A 25277-nucleotide genomic window follows, 5' to 3' on the forward strand; every position below is an offset into this window, starting at 1 on the left:
TCTCTGGACACAGTCTGAAGTGAAGCATGCTGGGGTGGCACTTATTGCATTGATTAGGTTGCAGTCAGCAGATGCAATATTATTTGATAAGAATTGGGAGAAGCATACAGGAAAGTGGGCCCTACGCTAGGGTCCCAGGACTGGGGGAAGTTTAGGCTCTATAGTGGAAATGTGAGGTTCCTGCTGTCTTAGGGTTCAAGAAGACAATGGATAGTTATTGTTATCACATTATTTGGTAATTGGGTTAACTTTGAAAAGTCCCTTTGTTAGACATACAATCAATTTTTCCCCTGTCATATTAATTAAATAGTGATTTATATGACTACAATTTAATAGGTGTGCACATAAACACCATTCCCATCACCAAAAGATTGTGTCCCATCCCACCCTCCCCCACTCCCCACCAGCTCAGGAAGCCACATGTCCACCCTCCCCCTCACCACAGGGTTTTTACTTTGATGCCCTACATTGTTGTTATTTTTATTGTCACCAGGGTTATTTTGAGGAGTTGATGCTTGCATGACAAATATAGAAGCCATGCCATTTTTTATTTTATTTGATAAAGTAGAGAGAGAAATTGAAAGGGAAGAGGAGAGAGAGAGAGAGAGAGAGGAGAGATGGGCTTAAACTTTGGTACCTTACACATGGTAAGCTGTGTGCTCAACTAGATACAACTCAACTGCTTAACTAGTGCCCCTTCCTACCTTCCTTCCTTCCCTCTTTCCTTCCTTCCTTCCAGATATATTTATTCAGAGAGGGGGCTAGAAAAACAGAGGGAGAACCAGAACACTATTCAGCACAGTATATGGTAATTCCAGGGATTCATCCTGGGCATCTAGAGCCTCAGACATGGCAAGTCTAGTGCTCTAATGCTGAGCATCTCCTTGTCTGTCTTTTTTTTTTTTTTTGTCATTACTGGGGCTTCATCATTTCACACCAATTTTTTCAGACATAAAGAGGTGTCAAAGACAGAAAAATAAGTAGAGAAAGACACCACACCACTGAGGTTTCCCCAGGACTGTGGGAGCTAGGTTTGAACCTGGGTTACATGCACTGAAAAACAGTCAACTTCTTATGTTAGCAGTACTTTTTTGCTTTTTAAAGTGTGTCTATTACATTAGTTAATGTGATACAGATAAGTATTCCTGACTAGGAGTCAAGAGTCTAGGTTCTGACTACCAGCTCCAACAGAAAGAGCACTGAAATTTGGGACCAATCTCTTAGTGTCTTTGACCTCTTATCATCAATATTAAAGCAAATTTCAGAGCTTCTTGTTTCTGTGGTAGACCACCACTGAAATTGAAGGCTTTCAGAGGGTTGAGTGTGTTTCCCACTCCCCAGAGTCCTTGTTCTTACACCTTCTAGTACTGCTCAGCAACCCAGGGAGTGACATGGGGCCTTCAGCCCCATCTCAACCATTGTCATTTAGAGATGGTTATCCACAGGGTTGGGGGAGCTAGCATAGTGATTATACAAAACAACTTTTGTGTCTGAGGCTTCAAGGTCTCAAGTTCAACCTCTGGTACCATCATAAATCAGAACTAAGCAGTGCTTTAGTAAAACATAACATAACGTAACATACCCATATGATTGGTCTCTGTTAATCCTCTCAGCAGTGCTCCGTGATACAACTGAGCTGGGAGACTGGAAGACTGGAAGCCCTTCAAACCCCTGAGGCCAATAGTTGTAACAATCTTGTTGCTATTAACAAGGGTTGAGAAAAGTTCTGGCAGGATATAAATGCTTGATATGTATTTGCTAAATGAGTACAAAAATAATTGCTGCTGCCTCTTCTCCTTTTCTTTCTCCTCCTCCTCCTTCTTTTAAACAACAAAGTGCCCCAAGACTTGATGTATTCCCAGAACTGTGCAGCCAGGGACACAAAATATCTGACTATAATTCTTGTGTTTTTCAGTTGCTCACAATGCCTGTTTAACCTTCCTGTTTTAGAGGTTGAGAACCAAGTAGGAAGCTGGAGGCAGGAATCCTCTCTCTCACTCCCAGAGTCAATAAGGATGACTGGCAGCTGTAAACTGTAAATGTGGCAGCTTGAGTGTGCATGGTTCAAGGTACAATGCGAGGCAGCCTTATTTGCTCATCTGAGTGCCAGCAGAGTCTCCTAAACCAGGGTGCAATGACCTCTGATGGTGACTGGAAGAGAAAGGGTGACACCTTGGAGAGCAAGTGGGGGCTTTGCAAAGGTGGTGGAGAAGGTGGAGAGTCTCCTGGAGGGGCCTCCAGCAGCCACTTTAATCTCATCTGCAAAGCCTTCAAGGCATGTCCCATACCACACTTTACCAGCAAAGTACACACACTGACACCCTGTTTTTGTTGCTCCTTTCCTTTATAAACTGGATTCAAACTACTTTCTATGATTTTGTAATCCATCTCTCAGTCCCTATATGCATTCATGAGAGGAAACAGAAGGGGTGACTCTGGTAGAAAAAGGACAAGGGAGGAGGGGTGGCATAGATAGCATAATGGTTATGTAAAGAGACTCATGCCTGAAGCTCCAAAGTCTCAGGTTTATCCCTCCACACAACCATAAGCCAGAGCTGAGTAGTGCTCTGGTAAAAAAAAAAAAAAAAGACAAGGCAGTGTGTGCCACGTGTATGGGAGACAAGGGCAAGTCCCGAGACCATTTGCTGCCTTCATTAAGATTTGGTACTAGGGATCAGGGCCCTGACACTCAGATCAACTCCTGCATGGTTGAACCCATGGGGTGGGTTCGAGCAGTGATCTAGCGGGAAGGGTCTAGGAGCATTGCTGAAGCCTGGGGAGCTGAAACAGTATTCACCTATTAATCTTTCTTCTTTCCTCACTATTTTTCTCCTTCGATTTACTAATAGTAAATATAGTTATTTAATAATTAGGAAATGTGAGGCATGGTTTCTCTGGTTCTATGAGTCAGTAGCCAAGTTGACTAGGGATGAACTAGTTGAAAAAGACATGTCCAAATGATGCATGTTCTGTTTACTTCATGAAAAAACAAATTGTGCTTTGCATTTATGGGGAAATGCACAGAGAAACATCTCTGGAGTCATGGAGAAACAACTCTGGAGTTCCGGGTGCCTATCAGATGGGCCTGATTATCTGCAGTTTCCTAATAGTGAGACCACACATTTTCTCTCTCTGAATCTCTGTTCTCTCTGTGGTAAGGTAGGAGTTGGAGTGTGCACAATACCTGCCAAGAAGTGTCTGCGAGAAAAAAAAAAGTGTCTTTAAGTCATTAAGTCTTGGCAGGCTGCTCTGTGCAGGGCAAGGTTCAGCATTTTATTCTAGATTTCCAACTGCAACACAAAATACCCATAAATCTAGGGTCAAAGTGTGTCTACTTTGGCACATTTGGACACGGAATCAAGTGGGTGGTTTGAGAGCCTAACTAGGCCTATTCAGGCCCTCACAAATTGTAAATGAAAATCTGAATCCCACTGAAGGCCAGTCCTGTCCTTTCTAAAGATGGGGGTGAGGGGGTGGGGGTGTCCTTGACACCTCAGCCATGACTATGGAAAGTAACTCTTTTCACAGCACTTTTCAGCAAAGACAGTCCGAGAGGGTTGACAGACTCTGGTGTCCTTGATTACAGGGAATGAGTTTAGTCAAATAATTGTTAGTTGAAATTTAACCAATTTTTCAAAAGCTTTGGCTAAAAAAGAAGTCTGGGGAAGTCGGGCAGTAGCGCAGTGGGTTAAACACATGTGGCACAAAACGTAAGAACTGGCAGAAGGATCCCAATTCAAGCCTCTGGCTCCCCACCTGCAGGGGAGTCACTTCATAGGCAGTGAAACAGGTCTGCAGGTGTCTGTCTTTCTCTCCCCCTCTCTGTCACCCCTCCTCTCTCCATTTCTCTCTGTTCTATCTAACAACGACGACACCAGTAACAACAACAATAATAACTACAACAACAATTTAAAAAAAAACAATGGAAGCAAAAGGGAAAATAAATAAATAAAAAGAAGTCTGGGTCACAACTGGACAGGTAACATAAAATGTTCCCCTGAATTTTCCATCCACCCCCCACACGCCCAATCAGCAGGTGGTGTAATATGTCTCACTTCTGCGCTCTCAGTGGACAGAAGGCATGTCGTGAGCTCTGCTCACCTGTTGGTAGGACCTTGTGCTTCCTGCAGCTGCTCTTTCAAAACCATGGACTTTAGGACTTCAGCTAAATGCTAAAACAAACTCCAGGCCCTTTCTCATGAGTGTCCACTCTTTCAGCTTCACTCTAGCCAAAGCATTATTGCTTCCGTGTAATTGAAGATCTTGCCAGGAGGCAAATGCTAGATGATTTGGCATCTGTAGGTAAAACTTGTGACTTTTGTTTTATTCTGATCCATTTGCTTAGTCATTCAACAAATATATCCTGGACACCTTCCATGCTCATCAACTTTGTTAAACACCAAAAGATATACCCCAAAACACAGTCCCTAGGACCAGCAAGATAGCTCAAGTTTAGAACACAAAAGATCCCAGGTTCAAGCCTACCATATGTCAGAAGAGTTATATGGTCCTCTAAGTTCTCTGTCTCCTAGAACTAAATAAATCTCTCTGGTGGGGGGTGGAAGTGGGGCCTCACTTCTATGTGATTTTACAACTCCAGGACACTTTGCTTTTATCCAGATAGTGAGACAGAGACAGAGACAGAGAAGGAAGAGACACCAAAACACTGAAGCCTCCTCCATTGCTATAGAATCTCCTGTGTTGTGCTCAAACCTGGGTCACATGAATTGTAATGCTACCAGTGAGCTTTCTCTCCAGCCCAACAAATAAATCTTTTTTTTTTTTAAATAAAAGAAATATAAGGCTCACAATGACCTTGGGTCCATATTCCCAGAGGGATAAAGAATGGGAAAGCTATCAGGGGAGGGGATGGGATATAGAGATCTGGTGGTGGGAATTGTGTGGAGTTGTACTCCTCCTATCCTACGGTTTTGTTAATGTCTCCTTTTTAAAATAAATAATTTTTTTAAAAAAGAAAAGAAATATAAGGGCTTGGGAGACAAGAGAATGGTTCTGCCAAATAACTTCAGGCCTGAGGCTCAAAAATCACAGGTTCAGGGAGTCGGGTGGTAGCGCAGCAGGTTAAACACCCATGGCTCAAAGCCCAAGGACTGGCTTGAGGATCCCGGTTCAAGCCCCCGGCTCCCCACCTGCAGGAGAGTCACTTCACAGGCAGTGAAGCAGGTCTGCCAGTGTCTGTCTTTTTTTCCCCCCCTCTGTCTTCCCCTCCTCTTTCCATTTCTCTCTGTCCTATCTAACGACGACGACATCAATAACAACAACAATAACTACAACAACAATGAAAAAACAACAAGGGCAACAAAAAGGGAAAATAAATAAACAAATAAAAATATATTTAAAAAATCACAGGTTCAATTTCCAGCACCACCATAAGCCAGAGTTGAGCAGTACTCTGGTCTATCTTTCCCTTTGTACCACTCTCATTAAAAATAAAATAAGGGAGTCGAGCGGTAGCATGGCGGGATAAGCACAGGTGGTGCAAAGCGCAAGGACCAGTGTTAGGATCCCGGTTCAAGCCCTTGGCTCCCCACCTGCGGGGGGGTCGTTTTATAAGCGTTGAAGCAGGTCTGCAGGTGTCTATCTTTCTCTCCTCCTCTCTGTCTTCCCCTCCTCTCTCCATTTCTCTCTGTCCTATCCAACAATGACATAAATAACAACAACAATAATAACTATAAAAATAAAAACAGTAAAGGCAACAAAAGGGAATAAGTAAATAAATGTTAAAAAATAAATAAAATAAAATATTAAAAAATATATGAAAACAAGGGGGCCAGGTGGTGGCACACCTGGTTAAGCATATATACTACAGTGTATGAGGAACTGGGTTCAAAACCCTGGTCCCCACCTGCAGGGGGAAAGCTTAATGACTGGTGAAGCAGGACTGAAGGTATCTCTCTGTCTCTCTCCCTTTCTATCTACCCCTCCCCTCTTAATTTCTTTCTGATTTTATCTAATAATAAAAAGTAAAATGTTTAAAAATATGTAAAAACAAAGACCTTGCCCTCAAGAAAGCTGAAATAAAAGAAAACAGATATAGAAATATCATCACAAAGCCCAAAACTCCATCTAATTTTTATTTACTTATTTATTATTGAATAGAGATAGAGAGAAATTGAGAGAAGGAAGATGGAGAGGGAGAGACACAGAAACTCGCAGCCCTGCTTCACCATTCATGAAGCTTTCCCCCTGCAGGTGGGGACCAGGGTCTTGAACCTGGGTCCATGTGCACTATATTGTGTTCACTTAATTAGGTGTGCCATTGCCTGGCCCCCCAATCATCTAATTTTATTACTGAACCCCTAAGCTAATAATATTATTTCCTAGAAGTTAAAATTCTTCCAGTCAAACAGAGCTGGTTCAACATTCACACAGCAATCAATGTAATTCATTACACTAGCAAATACAAAGACAAAAAAATCACATCATCATGTAAATTGATGCTGAAAAGACATTTGATAAGACCCAACATTCATTAATGAAAAATTTCCTTCATAAATTGGGACTAGGAGGAAAATTCCTTCACAAAATAAAGGTTATATATGAAAAACCTATAGCTGATATTTTACTCAATGGAGAAAAATATAAAGTTTTCCCCTAAATGCTGGAGTTAGATAATAGCACTACCATCAGTGTTACTCAACATAGTCCTGATGGTCCTCACCACTGCAATCAGGCAAGAAAGAGATATCAAAGGAATACATCTCAGAAAGAAAATAATTAAACTATCACTATTTGCTCATGACATGATAACATACCTAGAGAACTCCCAAAGACTTCATAAAAAAACTACTATAAATAATTAGTAAATAAATAAAGTAGCAGGATATAGAATTAAGACACATATATAGGTGGCATTTCTATACACAAATGATAAGAGTTGAAGGAGTCAGTCTATATACAATCAAAAAAAGATAAAACCTGGGAGTTGGGCAGTAGTGCAGTGAGTTAAGCACAGGTGGCACAAAGCGCAAAGATCGGCATAAGGATCCTGGTTCAAGCCCCTGGATCCCCACCTGCAGGGGAGTCACTTCACAGGTGGTGAAGCAGGACTGCAGGTTTCTGTCTTTCTCTCCCTCTCTCTGCCTTCCCTTCCTCTCTCCATTTCTCTCTGTCCTATCCAACAACAACAGCATTAATAACAACAATAGCAATAATAATAACAACAAGAGCAACAAGGGCAACAAAAATGGGGGGTGGAATAGCCTCCAGGAGCAGTGAATTTGCAGTGCCTGCACCGAGTCCTAGCAATAACCCTGGAGGCAAAAAAAAAAAAAAAAAAAAAGATAAAATGCATTGGAGTGAATCTAACAAAGAGGGGTGAAGGATCTTAACAATGAAAACTAGAGGATGTTGTTAAAAGAAATAGAGAATGACAGAAAGAAATCTAAATGCATTTTTGTATATGGATTGAAAAAATGAGTATTATTAAAATGATCACCCTACCAAAATTTCAGTCATATGTGGAACCTAGAGAACTGAAACATATGAACTTAAAAAAAAAAAAAAAACAGACATAAATCAAGTGTCTCTAAGACTTTATAAGAGCTATAGTGGTTATCATTGGGAAGGTGGGGTCACAGAACTCTGACTTCGGATGGTGGAACTATGCCCTATAATCTTGTAAACCACTAATAATCACAAATTTTCTTTAAAAATGGCCTGGAAAAATAAAATAAAGCAAAATAATTGTTTATCATAAGTTAATAGACTGAAAACAGGAGAAGTTGTGCTCTGACTTGGCTTTCTATTTCTCTCCATCTCACATAAAACACTATCATATGAGAGTCAGGCAGTAGCGCAGCGAGTTAAGTACAGGTGGTGCAAAGCGTAAGGACGGGCATAAGGTTCCCAGTTCAAGCCCCCAGCTCCCCATCTGCAGGAGAGTCACTTCATAAGCGGTGAAACAGGTCTGCAGGTGTCTATCTTTCTCTCCCTGTCTCTGTCTTCCCCTCCTCTCTCCATTTCTCTCTGTCCTATCCAACAAGGACAACATCAATAACTACAACAATAAAATAATAAGGGCAACAAAAGGAATAAATAAATATTGTTTAAAAAGAAACACTATCATATGTAATAAATAAATATTCTTAAAATATCCAAGTAAAATCATCCTATGGGGCCAGGGAAATAGATCACTTGGATAGTGCACTATTTTGCCATGTGCTTTACCCACATTTGAACCCAGCCCCCGCTGCATTGAAGGAAGCGTCAATGTTTTGGTCAGTCTTTTCTCTCCCTCTCTCTCTCTCTCTGTGTGTGTGTGTGTGTGTGTGTGTGTGTGTGTGTGTGTGTGTGTGTCTCTGTGTGTGTGTGTGTGTGTGTGCGCGCGCGCGCGCGCGCGCATGTGCCTAGGGCATTCTTCTCTTGAAGGCTTTACACCTGCAACCTATTTTCATCTTCCCCTCCCTTTCTCTCAGATGTGCCTTTTCACCTTAACAAAGTATTTTTGTACTACTGAAAGAAATGTAAGAAAGGAAGGAAGGACAGAAGAAGGGAAGGAAGGAAGGGGGAAGAAAGGAAGGAAGGAAGGAAGGAAGGAAGGAAGGAAGGAAGGAAGGGAGGAAGGAAGGGAGGGAAGGAGGGAGGAAGGAAGGATAGAAGGAAGGAAGAAGGGAAGGAAAGGAAGAAAGAATGGATGGCACAGTGGATAAAACACTGGACTTTCAATCATGAGATCTAAAGTTCAATCTCAGGTACGGGTAGATAGCATAATGGTTATGCAAGAAATAGTCATGCCTGAGGCTCTGAAGTCCCAGGTTCAATTCCACACTCCACCATAAGCCAGAGCTGAGAATGCTCTGGTGTTTCTCTCTGTGACCTTCTCTCAAAAATAAAGTAAATAAAATACTTTTAAAAAGTTGTCTATTTAAAAAAAATAACAAAAGTAAAACCTCCAAAAAAATAAATAAATAAAGCTCAATCCCTAGCATCTCATGTAGCAGATTCTATCTCTCTCCAACCCTCATTAATAAATAAATAAATCTTTTCTTTAAAAAAAGAAAAAGAATAGGGTAGGGGAGATAGCATAATGGTTATGCAAACAGACTTTCATGCTTTAGACTCTGAGGTCCAAGGCTCAGTCCCCTGCACCACCATAAAGCAAGGGCTTAGCAGTACTCTCTGAGAAAGAAAGAAACATAGAGAGAGAGAGGGAGAGAGAGAGAGAGAGAGAGAGAGAGAGAGAAAGGGAGAAGGAAGGAAGAAAGAAAGAAAGGTGTGTGTGTGTGGGGGAAATCACCACCAAAAGTGGTAGATTCATAGTGCCAGCACGTAGCCCCAGCAATAACCCTGATGGCAGAAAAAAAAAAATAAAAAAAGGAAAGGAAGGAAAGAACGAAGGAAGGGAGGGATACAAGGGGAAAACACAGCAGCTCTAAAGCTTCCTTTCTTACAATGGGGGCTGGACTTGAACCTGGGTCTAGAATATAGTTCAGTCAAGAATCATAGAGGAAGGTAACAGCACCTATAGTATTGTCTTATCAACATTGTTTGGGCAAATGCAGTACTAAGCTCTTGTTCAGAATAACTTTCAAGATAATAAGCAAGGTAGACAGTTAATATTTTAATATGGAAATAATAATAGTCAAACACACAAGCTTTGGAACCCAACAGACTGGGTTTATTATGGTCTCGTTTAGCAGCTTCCTATATGGGTAAGTGGAGGCAGTTATTGACCCTTTCATACCTTAGTTCTCTCATAAGAAAATGGGAGATCAGAGGGGGGGCGGTAGCACAGCGGGGTTAAGCGCACGTGATGGAAAGCACAAGGATGGGCCATAAGGATCCTTGTTTGAACCCCCGCTGCCCACCTGCAGGGGAGTCGCTTCACAGGCAGTGAGGCAGGTCTGCAGGTGTCTGTCTTTCCCTCCCCCTCTCTGTCTTCCCCTCCTCTCTCCATTTCTCTCTGTCCTATTCAACAACGACATTGATAACAACAATAATAACTACAACGAGAATAAAAACAAGGACAACAAAAAGGAAATAAATATTTAAAGAAAAAAATAAAAATAAATAAAAAAGAAAATGGGACATAATGTTTGCCACATAGTATTGTTTTGAAACCTCACTGAGACAGTAGAGAGGAAGCACCAACTGAGCATTCAACTAGTAAAAGATGCTGTTGTATGATGATCAGCATAATAGCATTCGTGAGGTGGAATAGAAATGGCTATTGGTGGCATTGGAAGAAGAGAAGGCAAAGACCCCGTGGACTGCAAAGAAAGAGACCCGGGCTGAGCCCTGAGCATCAGTGGAGTGAGTGTTGGTCCCAGTCCAGAAGGACTGATGATGACTCACAGCTCTAAACAGAGAGAGTAGGATTGCAGGGTGAGGGTGTGACAAGTTGACCAAAGATTGCTAGAGAGAGATTTATTTCTCTTTGAAGAGGAAGTCTGATTTTGAAGCCAACTGGACTAACTTTCAGTTCTCAGAGGGCAAAGGACACCGGTACACAGGGACACTAGACAAGAGCACCTCACTAATTTTACAGCCAGAAGAGGGGCTTAAGTATCAACTTTAGAGATGAATTTATTTTATTTTACTTATTGGGGGGATTAGTGGTTTACAGTCAACAGTAAAATACAGTAGGTTGTACATGTGTAACTTTTCTCAATTTTCCACATAAGAATTCAACCCCCTCTAAGTCCTCCTCTGCTGTCATGTTCCAGGACCTGAACACTCCTCACCCCCCTCCCCTGGCTCCACCCCAGAGTCTTTTACTTCGGTGCAATATACCAACTTCAGTCTTTTACTTGGTGCAATACACCAACTTCGGTCTTTTACTTGGTGCAATACACCAACTTCAGTCCAAGTTCTGTTGTGTTTTCCCTTCTGTTCTTACTTTTCAATTTCTATGAGTGAGATCATCCCATATTCAGCATTCTCTAGAGATAGATTTATTATTGATGATATCAGTCTAAGATTATCTCCACTGCCTGTCATGTCACACACAGGATTTTCCTCTCTCCTATGGCAGTAAAGAACTTACTAGGGGTGTAGTCCGGAAGGTGGCGCAGTGGATGAAGCGTTGGATTCTCAAGCATGAGGTCCTGAGTTCAATCCCCGGTAGCACATGTACCAGAGTAATGTCTGGTTCTTTCTCTCTCTCTCCTTCTATCTTCATAAATAAATAAAATCTTATAAAAAAAAAAAGAGCTTACTATAGGTACTAGCGTATCTTGTACAGCAAGATACTCTCAAAAGTTGCACAAACTGCTGTTTTGTTGATGCATATATCTGTGTGGTGTGCACAAATTTACAGTGCAAACTGTCACCCATCGCTTTTGCTTGATATGTTTATACTTGTATTTTCAATGGATTCCTCAAACAGAGAGGCCTAAAGTAATGCCAAGGATGGTGAATGCTTTGAAAACAGGTCCCACTGTAGGTATAGAACTGCTCTTATAGGGACAGAGGTTTCTCTAGGGTATATACAATGATAAAGGAGACATAATAAGCATATGATAGAGAGAGATTTAAGTGGGGCTGGTGGTAGCACGCCTGCTAGAGTACAAATATTACCAGGAGCAAATACCTAGTTTCAACTCCTGCTCCTCAACTGCAAGGACAACTTCACAAGTGGAGGAAAAGTGTTGCGTGTGTTTCCCTCTCTCTACATCTCTCCCTCTACCAAAACAAAAGAAAATGGGGGGGGGGGGGAGTCACTGGGTATGGTGGAGCCATGCAGACACCAAACCTCAGCAATAAATCCTGGTGGTAGATTAAAAAAAAAAAGAGTTAAAAATGTCTTTAACATTTATTTGAAGTATATGTATCTTGAAGTCCCATATATATTTTGTTTAAATTTTTATATTTATTTATTTTATTTTCCCTTTTGTTGTCCTTGTTGTTTCTTATTGTAGTTGTAGTTATTATTGTTGTTGTTATTATGTCGTCATTGTTAGGTAGGACAGAGAGAAATGGAGAGAGGAGGGGAAGGCAGAGAGGGGGAGAGAAAGATAGACACCTGCAGACCTGCTTCACCGCTTGTGTAGCAACTCCCCTGCAGGTGGGAAGCCGGGGACTTGAACCAGGATCCTTACGCCAGTCCTTGTACTTCATGCCATGTGCACTTAACCACTGCGCTACCACCTGACTTCCCAAAATATATATATTTTAACTAGCACATTACAATCCAACATTTCCAGGACTCATGGGGTAACTGATTCTTCTGTCATCTAAATGCAAGATAGAGGTTGAACCATAACAGATTTCCAAATATGTAGTTGGAGTCATCAAAAAGAAAGAGCAGCCTTCTGGAGCTTGGAATGCAGAGGGTTTATGAGCAGAAAGCAGTAAGCTGAGTCCGGAGGCCCTGGAGAGGTAGCCAGACCTGGAGACAGACCTACTGACCAGTAGCTTGGGTTTTCCTGCCTCTTGAAGGCAGGAGCTGAGGTCTCAGGTGTGCAGAGAACACAAGGAAGGAATTGGATAACTCTATAGGACAGCTGCAGTAACAAACCAAGGACTGGAGACATAACACAATGGCCTCAATAGGATGGGAAGAAGTATATCCCCTCAACAAGAGACCATCATTGACCCTGTGCTGGTGATGCAACACCAACAGATCCAACAGAAGCAAATGCAAAGGCCTCAGCATCCCTGAAACGCACTCCATGTTCCAGAATGTTCACTGTACTTCATAGGGCAAAGGTCACAGCATTTATCAGATAAGGGGTGGTGGGAGGGTGGAACATTCAGACTGAGGACTTGTTCAAGCTCACAGGTCACATAGAGACAATAGTTGGGCCCGAACCATGCCCTTCTCTTCTGTATCCCTGACTTGATCAGAGGTCCAGATTGAGCAGAGCCCCTCCAGAGAATAGCTAGGAAATGAGCTGGTTCACGCTGTAGACTTCCTGGGAGCACATGCAACGGTGCCTTGCCAAATTGGGTGTTATCAGATTTATACCATGTCACCACAAGGCATATCACTTCCCCTCCCTCATGAAGAAAGGGATGTCGAGTGAGGGATACAGGGGGCTGGAGTGTCTGACTTTTAAAAAGTCAGAGCTTGTACCCACAGAGTGGGAATCTGTCAGAATCTGTCATTCTTTTTATTTTCTCCTTCGAAGTCACTTGAACTTTGGCATTGAGCTTATAGCTTATCTCTTCTTGTGTTTGCTAAACTTGTGGGTGGGAGATGTCATCCTTCTCTCTTAATTTAATGGAAAACTAGCTACAAGTGTTGCATTTGGAGAAGGTCACTCATCTCTGTGATCTCAAGACTCACGTGCATAAAAGTCCAGCCCAAAGCCTCAAAATTGCCCTGACTAGACATGAGAGAGAAAAGACCTGGCCTTGAATTTGCCGGTCAGTTTCTCTCCCCTTGGTTTGGGTTGTCTGTTTGCTGGTGGGAGCCATCCAATCGTCACTGGTGGTATCAGCCCCTTGAGCAGGCTCTGAGTGAGTCAAGTCCAGATGCTACAGGAAGTTCAGGATCAGACAGAACTGTGGGTCTGTGGGGAGGCAACTCAGTAGCCCAGCTCTTTGTCAGACACCTAAAAGGCGCTGCTGATCAAGACCTCCTCAGAAGCCTCTGGGGCATAATTTGTCTGATGGTGAAACTTCCATGATCCATTTCCCTACTCTGCCCCATTAGATATCAGAGAACAGCACCATCAAGCATGCCAATTACTATCTGCTGTCAATGGGTGTCCCTTTTCTTCCAAACAACATAACAGCATGGCTAGACACGCACAGAGAGAAACACGGGGGTTGGGGGGGAGATCCATTGATCAGTGGTGTTTGCTATCCTGATTATTTCATATCCATTCAGAGAGCAATTCTGATGCCTGTTTTTGCAATAATAGGTATTTCATTTCTTCATACACATGAAGGTAAAGACTCCTTGCCCTCCTGGAGGAGATTAGGGTCTAATACAGGCACCCTCAGGGGACCATGGCTGTGCCTCTTATCCTTTAAGTCACTTTTCCTACTCCCATCTGAAGGAGTTGTGATAACTATAAATAGCTGTGACTTGTCAGCACACAAGCTTGCAGCACGTTCTCCAGGAATAGTCCTGACCTGTGACCCAAAAGGTATTTTGTAACTTGGGCACTGTCAGGGGGTGCTGAACAGAGAGGACACTGCCGTCTACACTAGAGGGAGAGCTCGCTGGTGCTGGGGCTCAAGTGATGGCTCCCTCTTCCCCTGTGCCCCATGCTACACACACACTGCTCAGGGGGGAAGATTCCCTAGAGAAATAATCCAAACAGAAGTTGGAATAGAAGTACTTGGAAAGCTCTCTGAACCCAAGGACTCCTAGAGGAGGTGTCCAGGCAGAAGACGGAAGAAAAAAATAGGAGGAGCAGCAGGAAAGCCAGCAGGAAGGCCTGGGCACTTGAGAGAACTCTTGAGCTGGAGAAGAAGACAAGCAGGAGCCAGGCTGAGAAGGTAGACTAGAGCCTGGCATTTAAGGGCTAGCAGCCCTGCTACAATGTAGGAGGTGTTCCTCTTTCTTTCATGAGAAAAACTAGAACTTGTAGTGAGAGAGGTGCAAGTTACCTGAGGGTAGTGTCATGCCCAGAAAGTGATCCCAGGGCTGTGGGAACCTCTGGGCCAACCAGGACCCCATGGTCTTTGAATCTAGGTCTCTGGAGCAGAAGCAGCACAGGGCTAGCTAGTCCCTAACCATGGGGAGAAGGTGGAGGTTTGAAGGAGTAAATGTCAAAGTTCAAACAGAGAAGGGAAGGGTGAGCAGGCGGGTGGAGAGGGGTAGTGGGGGTGTTTCAGAGACCAGAAATGGAGACATAGGGATCCACTGGGGTCCTCTCTATGCTTCATGACAAACAGGGCCACCTGAACTCCCAGGGAGTGCTGCTGTTACAACTCTCCAAGGCTGGTGCCAATCAGGGATCCCCAAAAGGCCAAACTACCCAGCTAGAACCCCAACTCTCTTGTTCTGCCATCTAGGCATGTAATACCTTCTTTCTTTCCCCCTACTGTATCTATGCCTTTTAAAAGTCCATTTCAGGAGCTGGAGACATAGTTTACGAGGCAGGGCATGTGCCTTGCCATGCCTGAGACCCAGGTTTGAACCCTGCCAACACATGGGAGCACAGGAGGAAGTTCCAGTGTTTTGATGTCTCTCTCCTTCTCTCAGTCTCTCTTTCCACAACTGAATAAGGTCCAGAAGCAGTGAAATTTCACATACAAGAAGTCTCATCTCTACAATATATATATATATATATATATATATATATAAAATAATTGCACCTCAGGATAAAATAAAATAAAATGCATCTTGATGTTTGCACTCCTAATTTCAGTGATTTACACCTTCCCACTGTGTGCTGACTTAAGATTTCATAAGTGAGAGTGATATGGACTGTGGACAAGCCAGTAATCATCTAAGAGGAATTCCCAGCATACAAAATAGTCTCCCCACACCTATGGACATCTAATCTTTGACAAAGGGGCCCAGACTATTACATGGGGAAAGCAGAGTCTCTTCAACAAATGGTGTTGGAAACAATGGGTTGAAATATGCAGAAGAATGAAACTGAACCACGATATTTCACCAAATACAAAAGTAAATTCCAAGTGGATCAAGGACTTGGATGTTAGACCACAAACTATCAGATACTTAGAGGAAAATATTGGCAGAACTCTTTTCTGCATAAATTTTAAAGACATCTTCAATGAAACGAATCCAATTACAAAGAAGACTAAGGCAAGTATAAACCTATGGGATTACATCAAATTAAAAAGCTTCTTCACAGCAAAAGAAACCACTACCCAAACCAAGAGACCCCTCACAGAATGGGAGAAGATCTTTACATGCCATACATCAGACAAGAGTTTAATAACCAACATATATAAAGAACTTGCCAAACTCAACAACAAGACAACAAATAACCCCATCCAAAAAATGGGGGTAGGACATGGACAGAATATTCATCACAGAAGAGATCCAGAAGGCCAAGAAACACATGAAAAAATGCTCCAAGTCTCTGATTGTCAGAGAAATGCAAATAAAGACAACAATGAGATACCACTTCACTCCTGTGAGAATATCATACATCAGAAAAGGTAACAGCAGCAAATGCTGGAGAAGATGTGGGGGTCAAAGGAACCCTCCTACATTGCTGGTGGGAATGTCAATTGGTCCAGCCTCTGTGGAGAACAGTCTGGAGAACTCTCAGAAGGCTAGACATGGACCTACCCTATGATCCTGCAATTCCTCTCCTGGGAATATATCCTAAGGAACCCAACATATCCATCCAAAAAGACCTGTGTACACATATGTTCTTGGCAGCACAATCTGTAATAGCCAAAACCTGGAAGCAACCCAGGTGTCCAACAACAGATGAGTGGCTGAGCGAGTTGTGGTATATATACACAATGGAATACTACTTAGCTGTAAAAATAGTGACTTCACAGTTTTCGGCCGATCTTGGATGGACCTTGAAATTTCATGTTAAGTGAAATTAGTCAGAAACAGGGATGCATTGGATCAACCTTCCCGTGGTGCATCCCGTGAGTACCCATTCATTGGGGAAACTGACGAACCTTCCTAGCCGACTGAATCCACATGGATCCCAGTCACTTTCAAAGCCAGCAACAAGCAGCTCCTGACAGCTTTCAACCTGACGCTGTTGACTGGCTACGGAAGAAGGGCAAACGCTAGAAGAAGAAGAAGAAGAAGAAGAAGAAGAAGAAGAAGAAGAAGAAGAAGAAGAAGGAGAAGGAGAAGGAGAAGGAGAAGGAGAAGGAGAAGGAGAAGAAGAAGAAGGAGTCAGAAACAGAAGGATGAATATGGGATGACCTCACTCTCAGGCAGAAGTTGAAAAACAAGATCAGAAAAAGAAAAAAAAAAAAAAAGTAGAACCTGAAATGGAATTGGCGTATCGCACCAAAGTAAAGACTCTGGGGTGGGTGGGTGGGGAGAATTCAGGTTCAAGAAGGATGACAGAGTACCTAGTGGGGGTTGTATTTTTATATGGGAAACTGGGGAATGTTGTGCATGTACAAACTATTGTATTTACTGTTGAATGTAAAACATTAATTCCCCAATAAAGAAATTTAAAAAAAAAAAAAAAGTCAAGGGCAGTGGTCCAAGAGGTGGTGCAGTGGATGAAGCATTGGACTCTCAAGCATGAGGTCTTGAGTTCAGTTCCCAGCAGCACATGTACCATAGTGATGTCTGGTTTTTTCTCCCTCTCTCCTTTCTCATTAATAAATAAAATCTTTTAAAAAATAGTATGGTGTCTGATGCCAATATTGTAAAAAAATTAAGCTTGATAATGATATAGATGAGAAGAGATCAGGAGATTATGTAAACAACATAAGGTTTTGAGTATAAAGGGATTCTCTGCTATTCTTCTAGATAAAGACATAGATGGAAATATAAATAGCCTCCATTTAGATACACACATATTATGCACACACTTATATACACATACACACATCTTAAAAGAGACTGGCACCTTAGAGGCTAGTGGGTCATGGAGCTTTGCACTTGAACACACTGATGTTTGCTGAATTAGAGAAAACTTTTACTGTGCCCATCTGCCTATCCGCCCATCTTAGTGTGATTTTTTTTTTCTTTTATCACTGACCATTGCTCTCAGGAGTTAATATTTGAACTCGACCATAAAAAGAGTCGATGGCTGCTGACCTGTGGCCAACATTGAAAGGGGAAGGAGATTCTATAAATCAGCTCCACAGGGCGGCCGGGCCACCGAGCTGCAGATCAGCTGTGGAGAGAGGACCTCGTCGTCACCATGAACTTCTCCGGGAAATACCAGCTGCAGAACCAGGAAAACTTTGAGCCTTTCATGAAGGCTATTGGTGAGCATGGGATGGGGGGGGCACTTCTGGGGGTCACAGGAACTGATGGTGACTAGTCAGAGGCTCAGTGTAACAATGGCCAGGATAGGTCTAGCTTTAAACACACATGGCTACGTTTTGACTTTTGCAGTTGCTTGTAGCTTAAGCCTTGCTCCCAGGACAAGACCACTGTACAGATTAGTGGAAAGAGCATTGAATTAGGGTCTGGCCTAGACTGCACACACCTCTGCTGGTAGTTTAATGTATGATTCTGTTCATTCAGTCATGCAGTCATTCATTATTCTACCAAACACTGAATCAAGGGAATGTTGAGTCTTGTGCTGGATAGATTTTTCTAGAGAAAGAAGAGAATGCAAAACTGTGGTAAAGTGTTCCCTAGTTCCCATGTACTAAGGCTGACTTGGTGCCAAGTTCTTGAAATGTTATATTCTACTGGGAACTATCATTTTTCAGTTAAGGTAATTGAGGCCTAGAAAAGTTACATATAGGTAAGAGAGATGGTATAATGGTTCTACAAAAAAAAGAAAAAAGAAGAAGAAAAAAAAGAACAACAGCAGCAACAACAACAACAGCAGCAACAACAACAAAAACCTTTATGCCTAAGGCTCCAAAATCCCAAGTTCAATCTTCCACACCACAGTAAGCCAGAGTAGAGTAGTGCTCTGGTTTAAAAAAAAAAAAAAAAAAGGTGGGAGTGCACCTGCTTGAGTGCACATTTTACAGTGTGCAGGGACCCGGGGTCAAGCGTCCAGTTCCCACCTGCAGGAGGAAAGCTTTACAAGTAGTGAAGCAATGCTGCAGGTGTTCCTCTCTCTCTCTCTCTCTCTCCATATATATATTCCCCTTCCTCTTGACTTCTGGATATCTCTATCAAATAAATAAAGATAATTTAAATTTTTTAAACTAAGTTTCAAATGTTACTAATGTAATCCTAATCAAGCTCATGTACACATTGCAATTTGTATTGCAATGCCCTGTAGGGAACCTGTTCTGAGACCCAGCTTGAAGGATACTAGTACCCTGGCAGGTGTGGGAAGGACATGTACTCCAGAGAGGGAGAATTCTGTGACCAAGAGGCAGTTGACAAGAAAGGGTGCTGGAAGGAAGACAGCAAAGGCAGAAAGAGGATAAACTTTGGTGCCAAAAGTTTGAACCTGCCTCTAGGGGACGAGTCATGCCACTTGCATCTCTCATCACTTACCTGTGCAATATGACCCCCTACTCCAACATGGTTTGTGAACTTCAGTCCCCAGAGCAATGCATATATGCTTGGAAGTTTGCAAAGCTGTGTTCTGGAGCAGAAACTCCTTGTGCAGAAAGAAGGGAAGGAGAGGGAGAGAAAGAGAGGTGTGTATATAGGTGTGCCTGGCACAGTGTAGTTTAGTGTGTGCTCTGGCATCATTATTAAATACCTGCTATTCCACTCTCAAGAGTAACTAGGGGCTGGGAGGTGGTACACTCAGTTGCTTGCATAAGTTACCATGGACAAGGACTGGGATTCAAGCCTCCCCTCCCAACCTGCAGGGGGAAGGTTCACAAGCACTGGAGCAATGCTGTAGATGTCTCTCTTTCTCTCTCCCTCTTTATCTCCCCCACCCCCTCTTGAATCTCTCCATCCTAACAAAAAGAAAAGAAAAAAAGGGCAATTCATCTTGGGAGATAGACTATGTGACCCTTAGGAGACTGGGGCCTGAGTTGCTTATATTCAAGAGCAAAATCTCCTGGGACTAGAGGAGTGAGACAGGGTGCTTACAAGAGGACAGTTATTCAGGTAAGAGGAGCATCACATTCTTAAATGACTTGGCAAGAGAGCAGACAGGTCAGGTGAGTCCTTTGACAGTCCCCACAGAGGTCAAAGTCAGAGCTGCTAGTTGCTTACAGGACTCCAGTTAAGAGCCTGTGTCCTCTGAGAGACGTAGTATATCCCCACCCACCTGGCTCCCAAACACATCTTTCTCTTAAGACCACTGTACTGCCCCTCAGTCTCTGCCTCCTTTAAATTGCATGTGGCTCCCTCCAGGTCTGCCTGATGACCTCATCCAGAAAGGAAAGGACATCAAGGGGGTGTCGGAGATTGTGCAGAATGGCAATCACTTCAAGCTCACCATCACCACTGGCTCCAAAGTGATCCACAATGAGTTCACCTTGGGAGAGGAGTGTGAGCTGGAAACCATGACTGGGGAGAAGGTCAAGGTAAGATTCACCACCTCTCCACCCCCACAGCCACTCTCACTTCCAGCACTTTCCCTGGATCCTAGGCTCACAACTTCCTTCTTCAAGGCCACCACCTCAAAATTCACACCATGGACCTCATGTCTCACCCTGCTTCTGGGGTGAAGTCAGGGAAACAGAGACAGATTTTAAAAAAGAGTTGCCTAGAGCAGTCACTCTAGATGCTCCACAACTGTCTGGAGTGCTGTGCTCCCTGAATCTGAGCTCTCCCATATGGAAGATACAGGTGGTACAGAGCAGTGCTCCTAGGATCCGTGGTATCATGGACCTTTGAGCAAAGTCCAGCGGTAGACAAGGGGTATCAATTAAAAGCCTCTAACAGTCTTAACATCACCATGAACCCAAATAAAAATGGCTACTGCTGTGCCCAGAGTTGGTAGTCATGGGAGACTTCTTGGAGGAGGTGCTGACAATATCAGAATACCAAGCAGGCCCTCCAATTAAGCCTTCAGGGTCATCATTGAGCTGTTGCCTTAGTTCATCTGTAAAATGGGCAAGTCACTGCCTCTGGTGAAGGTAGGCAGGGCTCAGTACATTGGCTATTTGCCTCTTCTGATGGCTCTTTATTTCTGCCTCTCCTGATTTAACATAACAAGTGAAAGAATCTGTGACAAGTGTTGGGAGGGAAATTCTTTTGCCCTTATAAGGGGCAGGCCATGATGGGTTTGACCACAGGCCTTTTCTATTTTGGAGGCAACTTTTTAAAAATATTTATTTATTTATTTATTTATTTATTTATTTATTTTTGTTGTTGTTGGGGCAGCTTGGAATGTTCCTACTCATGACTACAGAATGTGAGCTCAGATCTACAAGGATGCAGAGGGCACATAGGCTCCTAAGTTATTTACTTTTAATGAAAAAGAGATGCAGAAGGAAAGAGAGAGACAGAGACCAGAGCATTGCTCATCTCTGGCTTATGGTGATACCAGGAATTAAACCTGAGATCTCAGAGCCTCAGGCAAGAAAGTCATTTGCAGAATAGCTATGCTGTCTCTCAAGACCTGGAGGCAAATCTTTAATTTTGACTATATCTTCTGCTTCCTGGTGAGTTTCTGTTACCTCCGCTGAGATACAAACAAGATTGCGATATCAAGGATAACCATCTGGGAGGAATAGTGTGTACCAAAGTAAAACATGTGTTCTGCCAACTGGTTGATATTTCTTTCTTTTTTGTTTGTTTTTTTTACTATTATCTTTACTTATTGAGTAGAGACAGTCAGAAATTGAGAGGGAAGGGGAACATAGAGAGGGAGAGAGGCACATCTTGCAGCACTACTTCATCACTCTGCAAAGCATTCCCCCTGCAGGTGGACTGGGAGCTCACACCTGGGTCCTTACGCACTATAACGTGTGCTCAATTGGGTGCACCACCACCCAGCCCCTAACTGGATGATATTTCTCAGTCTTCTGCTACCTCCCTTCAATTAGCTTGGAGAAGTGAGATGTCACTCAGTTTTATTATAGTGTTTGCATTTGATACCACTTAGGTGTCCTATGCTCATTAATAGACCAAATGCCATAATTTAAGTCAGACAAAAGAATCCTTGACATTTTCCTTAGCCCATAATGCACCATGCTTTTGTTTAGAGCCAGGGAATTAGGATGAAAGAGACAGTCATAGCCCAAAAGGACTGGTTTGGTTGCTATTACCAGAACTGGGGTAGGGAAGCCAGTCTCATCAGGAAGTGTCTCCTCCTGCCCCAGATCCTTCCTCACCAGCCATCCCTTCTGCCCCCTTGCAGGCAGTAGTCCAGAAGGAAGGTGAGAACAAACTGGTGACAACATTCAAAGGCATCAAGTCTGTGACTGAACTCAATGGTGACACCATCACCAATGTAAGTGAACAGTCTGAGCTCGGGGTTTCCAGTGCTCATGGGGTGAGGAAGGGTAAAGGGTGAGGAGCCCCCCTCCCTGGAGCCTTTCAGATTATCAAATGATCTCTGCTATCAATTACTGTAGACCCATTATGGACCCAGCAGCCTGAACACATTATCTCTAATCTCCCCCAACAACCCTGAATTTGCCAAATGGGGAGATAAAATAGCCAGGACCTGGCAGAGCTTGACGTCTTCTGAAGTGGGTCTGAGCACAGTGCACAGCTTTAGGGGGAGTTAATTACTATGTTATATAGAGATAGGGTAGGACTGTATACAATCATACACAGGCAGGAAGTTACCTTGTTCAAACAAACCAGTATAGTGTATTGTGATAATTTCCTAGTAGGTAGGAGCACTATATCTTAAGGAAGGCATGAACTTTTCTTTTATTCACCAAAGTCCTCCCCCTCCCATGTGTTGGCAGTGTGCTGACAGACTATTCCTCAGACTATTTCTACCACTTTCCTGATAAAAGTTGTCCTCTCATCTCCCTAGCTCTTTCTCTTGTCATTCCAGTCCCCTCTCCCCCTTCCTTCACCAACATAGGACAGGAGGGGAGTTGGGTAGAGGAGATGGGGTCCTTCAGAGTCACCAACACAGCCCACCTGTCCTGTATCTACTGAGATGTGATTACAAGACTTGCTCACAGACACAAGAGCAGAAATCTACTCATTCCCTTCTGAGGCCCCAGTGATTCTCGGCTCAGTTCTTCCCACAGACAGCACCTACATGCAAGAAAGACTTTGCATGGCCCCAGAATAGGTTCTTTCATTACTTTTTAATTTTTTTAAAAAATTTTATGTCATTGTAGACATTGCTCCTAGAATGCCTCCCTTCTGTCTCAGCATTAACTAGTACGTCACAAAGGCCTTCCTCTGCCCTATAATTCCAGGTCACCCAGTAAGGTCGTCTTTGCCCTTTTGCCATTTATATATAAGGAGAATCATGTTCCTGGCAACATTATGTCATCTTACAAGCCTGGCACACTCTCATTGTGATATTATACATGGTGCCTGACTGTTGCCACATTCTGTCCCTAAATTGGGGTAAATGGGAATGTTGGAGGTCCTGCATTTGCATTCCCCAGTCTATCCCAGAGGTGTGCTTTGGGGAGTAACAGAATACAGAACACTCCCCAAGGGGATTTTCATTACTCTGGTCAACTGGAAAAATCCTTTAAATAGCTTGAGAGTCAGCCATGAAAAGTGTGCCCCACCCCCACCCAGGACACTAACAACAAACATGGCAAGGGAACATCAGCAGGGCAGCAGGAGGAGAGCTTGACCCAGACTCCATATTGGCCAGAGTCCTTTCATGTGGTCCATCTCCCATGATCCTCCATCTCTTGTAATGGAGGCAGAATGAGGAACTCCATAGGCAGGCAGCCCTGTCCTGAGTCATCCAGCTAAGGATGAAACCATGTCTCAAACTTAGCCTTTCTGTTTCAGTCCATGTTGCTGAAACTACAGAACTTCTTTTTAACTCTGACACTAGTACCCCATGGCATGGCCACAGTCATGTTGAAAAGAACCAAAACCTGGGAAGGGTGGGAAGAAAAGGAGCATTCCTCAATAACTAATGAAATCAGTGGTTTCACATATTCTTCAGCAGGGAGGAAAAGTACATACTTACCTACTAAATTCCAAGCCAGTGCTTAGGGGCTTGTATGTATCTGTGTCCCTGGCATTCAACACACAGTTGGCATATTAGAGGCACGTTATGAATCTGAGAAATGAGTCAGATTGAACTGGTTTGGATGGTCTTGCTATATAATAGACATGATATAGAACAGAATTCAGTAAAACAGAGATAGGAGAACACTCCATGAGGAAGAGCTGTGAGATAGATTTGGTGAAGGAATTTCAGCAAAGTTCGCCACTCTTCCTCCTCCAGAAAACAGAGGAATCATTGAGTTGCTTCTTGTTGTCAGCATACTTGGACTTATTTTCCAGGAACAGTTATTTTTCATAGCTCAGAACTTGCATGTGCATTTCATGACTTCTTCTCTGACTTTCAGACCATGACGCTGGGCAACATTGTCTTTAAGAGAATCAGCAAGAGAATCTAGACAAGTCTGCAGTTCCTATTCTTTTACTGTGTAAAAATAATGTAATAAAGTGAAATTTGTTTTAAAATATTTGTTCTTCTTGGTGGCTTGTCATTGTTGGTACTATTATTATTGCTGTGTACTGATCACCCATGTGGTTATCACCCTTGATAATCTGCAAATTGCATCCTATTGGGTCAGGTCTGAATGGTGGTTTCCTTTTCTTTCCTTTTTTTTTCTTTCCTTTCCTTTCTCCCTCCCTTCTTCCTTTCTTTCTTTTTAATTTCCTTCCTTCCTTTATCTCTTTTTCTATCAGTGTCATCATGGGGGCAGAACAGCCCTGGAGTGGCCTTTCCCTGACACTCACACAGGTAAGGAGTTGGTTTGAGCAAGAAGGAGTAGAGACTAAGTGTTCCAAAGTCCCACCTCTCCACAGAGCCCTACCCCACTAGGGAGAGATAGAAAGAGGCTGGGAGTGTGAGTTGACTTGCCAATGTCCATGTCCAGTGGAGAAGCAACTACAGAAGCTAGACCTTCTACCTTCTGTACCTCAGAAAGAATTTTGGCCCATACCAAAGAGGGATAAATAGGGAAGCTTCCAATGGAGAGGATGGGACATGGAACTCTGGTGGTGGGAACTGTATAGAATTGTACCCCTATTATTTTACAATCTTGTTGATCATTATTAAATCACTAATTAATTTTTTTTAAAGAGGGGTTAGGGATGCTGACCCAGAGGACAGCTTCCTTTGGGAAGAGAGCTGGGCAGCAGAGGTGTTTTTTGCTTGTTTTTTTAAATTTCTTTATTGGGGGATTAATGGTTTACAGCTGACAGCAAAACACAATAGTTTGTACATGAAGAACATTTTCCAGCTTCCCACATAACAGTTCAACCCCCACTAGGAGCATAGGGGCTCTTAAGTCACGAGTGTGGTCACAGTTGTCCCACTGCCGCTAGCCACTGAGCCAGCAAATAAACTATTATCCCTCCCAAGGAAGCACTGAGAGAGAAACTAAGCAGGAAGCACCAGAGGTGGAAAGAGGAAGTTCATCTGGAGATCCCCTCTATCTATGGGTAGAAACGGAAGAGGGAAGGAAAGGGTTTCTTCTGAATAGCACTTTGTCATGGGTTGCGTTTCATCTCCTGCAATGTGCATGTTGATGTTCTGACCCCAAGCATCTCTTTGTGACGTGATCTTCAATAGCCATTGCAGATGAAATTGCTTACAATGAGATCATAATGGAATATGGAGATCCCCAGGTCAACATGGCTAGTGTCTTTATTTAAAAGGGAAATTTGGTCTTGG

General features: G+C 43.0%; 1 protein-coding gene across 1 annotated transcript; it reads left to right on the top strand.

The window, feature by feature from the left end:
* Window positions 1-17619: 17619 nt before the first annotated feature.
* Window positions 17620-24060, top strand: FABP1 (fatty acid binding protein 1). Its single transcript, XM_007533895.3, has 4 exons — window positions 17620-17814; window positions 19835-20007; window positions 21789-21881; window positions 23941-24060. The coding sequence occupies exons 1-4, from the start codon at window positions 17748-17750 to the stop codon at window positions 23989-23991; spliced, it is 384 nt and encodes a 127-aa protein (XP_007533957.1). The 5' UTR covers window positions 17620-17747; the 3' UTR covers window positions 23992-24060.
* Window positions 24061-25277: the final 1217 nt, after the last annotated feature.

This window comes from Erinaceus europaeus, chromosome 3 (genome assembly GCF_950295315.1).
Source record: "Erinaceus europaeus chromosome 3, mEriEur2.1, whole genome shotgun sequence".
NCBI classification, from domain to species: Eukaryota; Metazoa; Chordata; class Mammalia; order Eulipotyphla; family Erinaceidae; genus Erinaceus; species Erinaceus europaeus.

Coding starts and splice junctions, on each gene's coding strand:
- FABP1 (XM_007533895.3), top strand. CDS start 17,748: ATGAACTTCTCCGGGAAATACCAGCTGCAGAACCAGGAAAACTTTGAG. Junction 17,815..19,834: donor GCCTTTCATGAAGGCTATTG/GTGAGCATGGGA, acceptor GGCTCCCTCCAG/GTCTGCCTGATGACCTCATC. Junction 21,882..23,940: donor ATGGTGACACCATCACCAAT/GTAAGTGAACAG, acceptor TCTGACTTTCAG/ACCATGACGCTGGGCAACAT.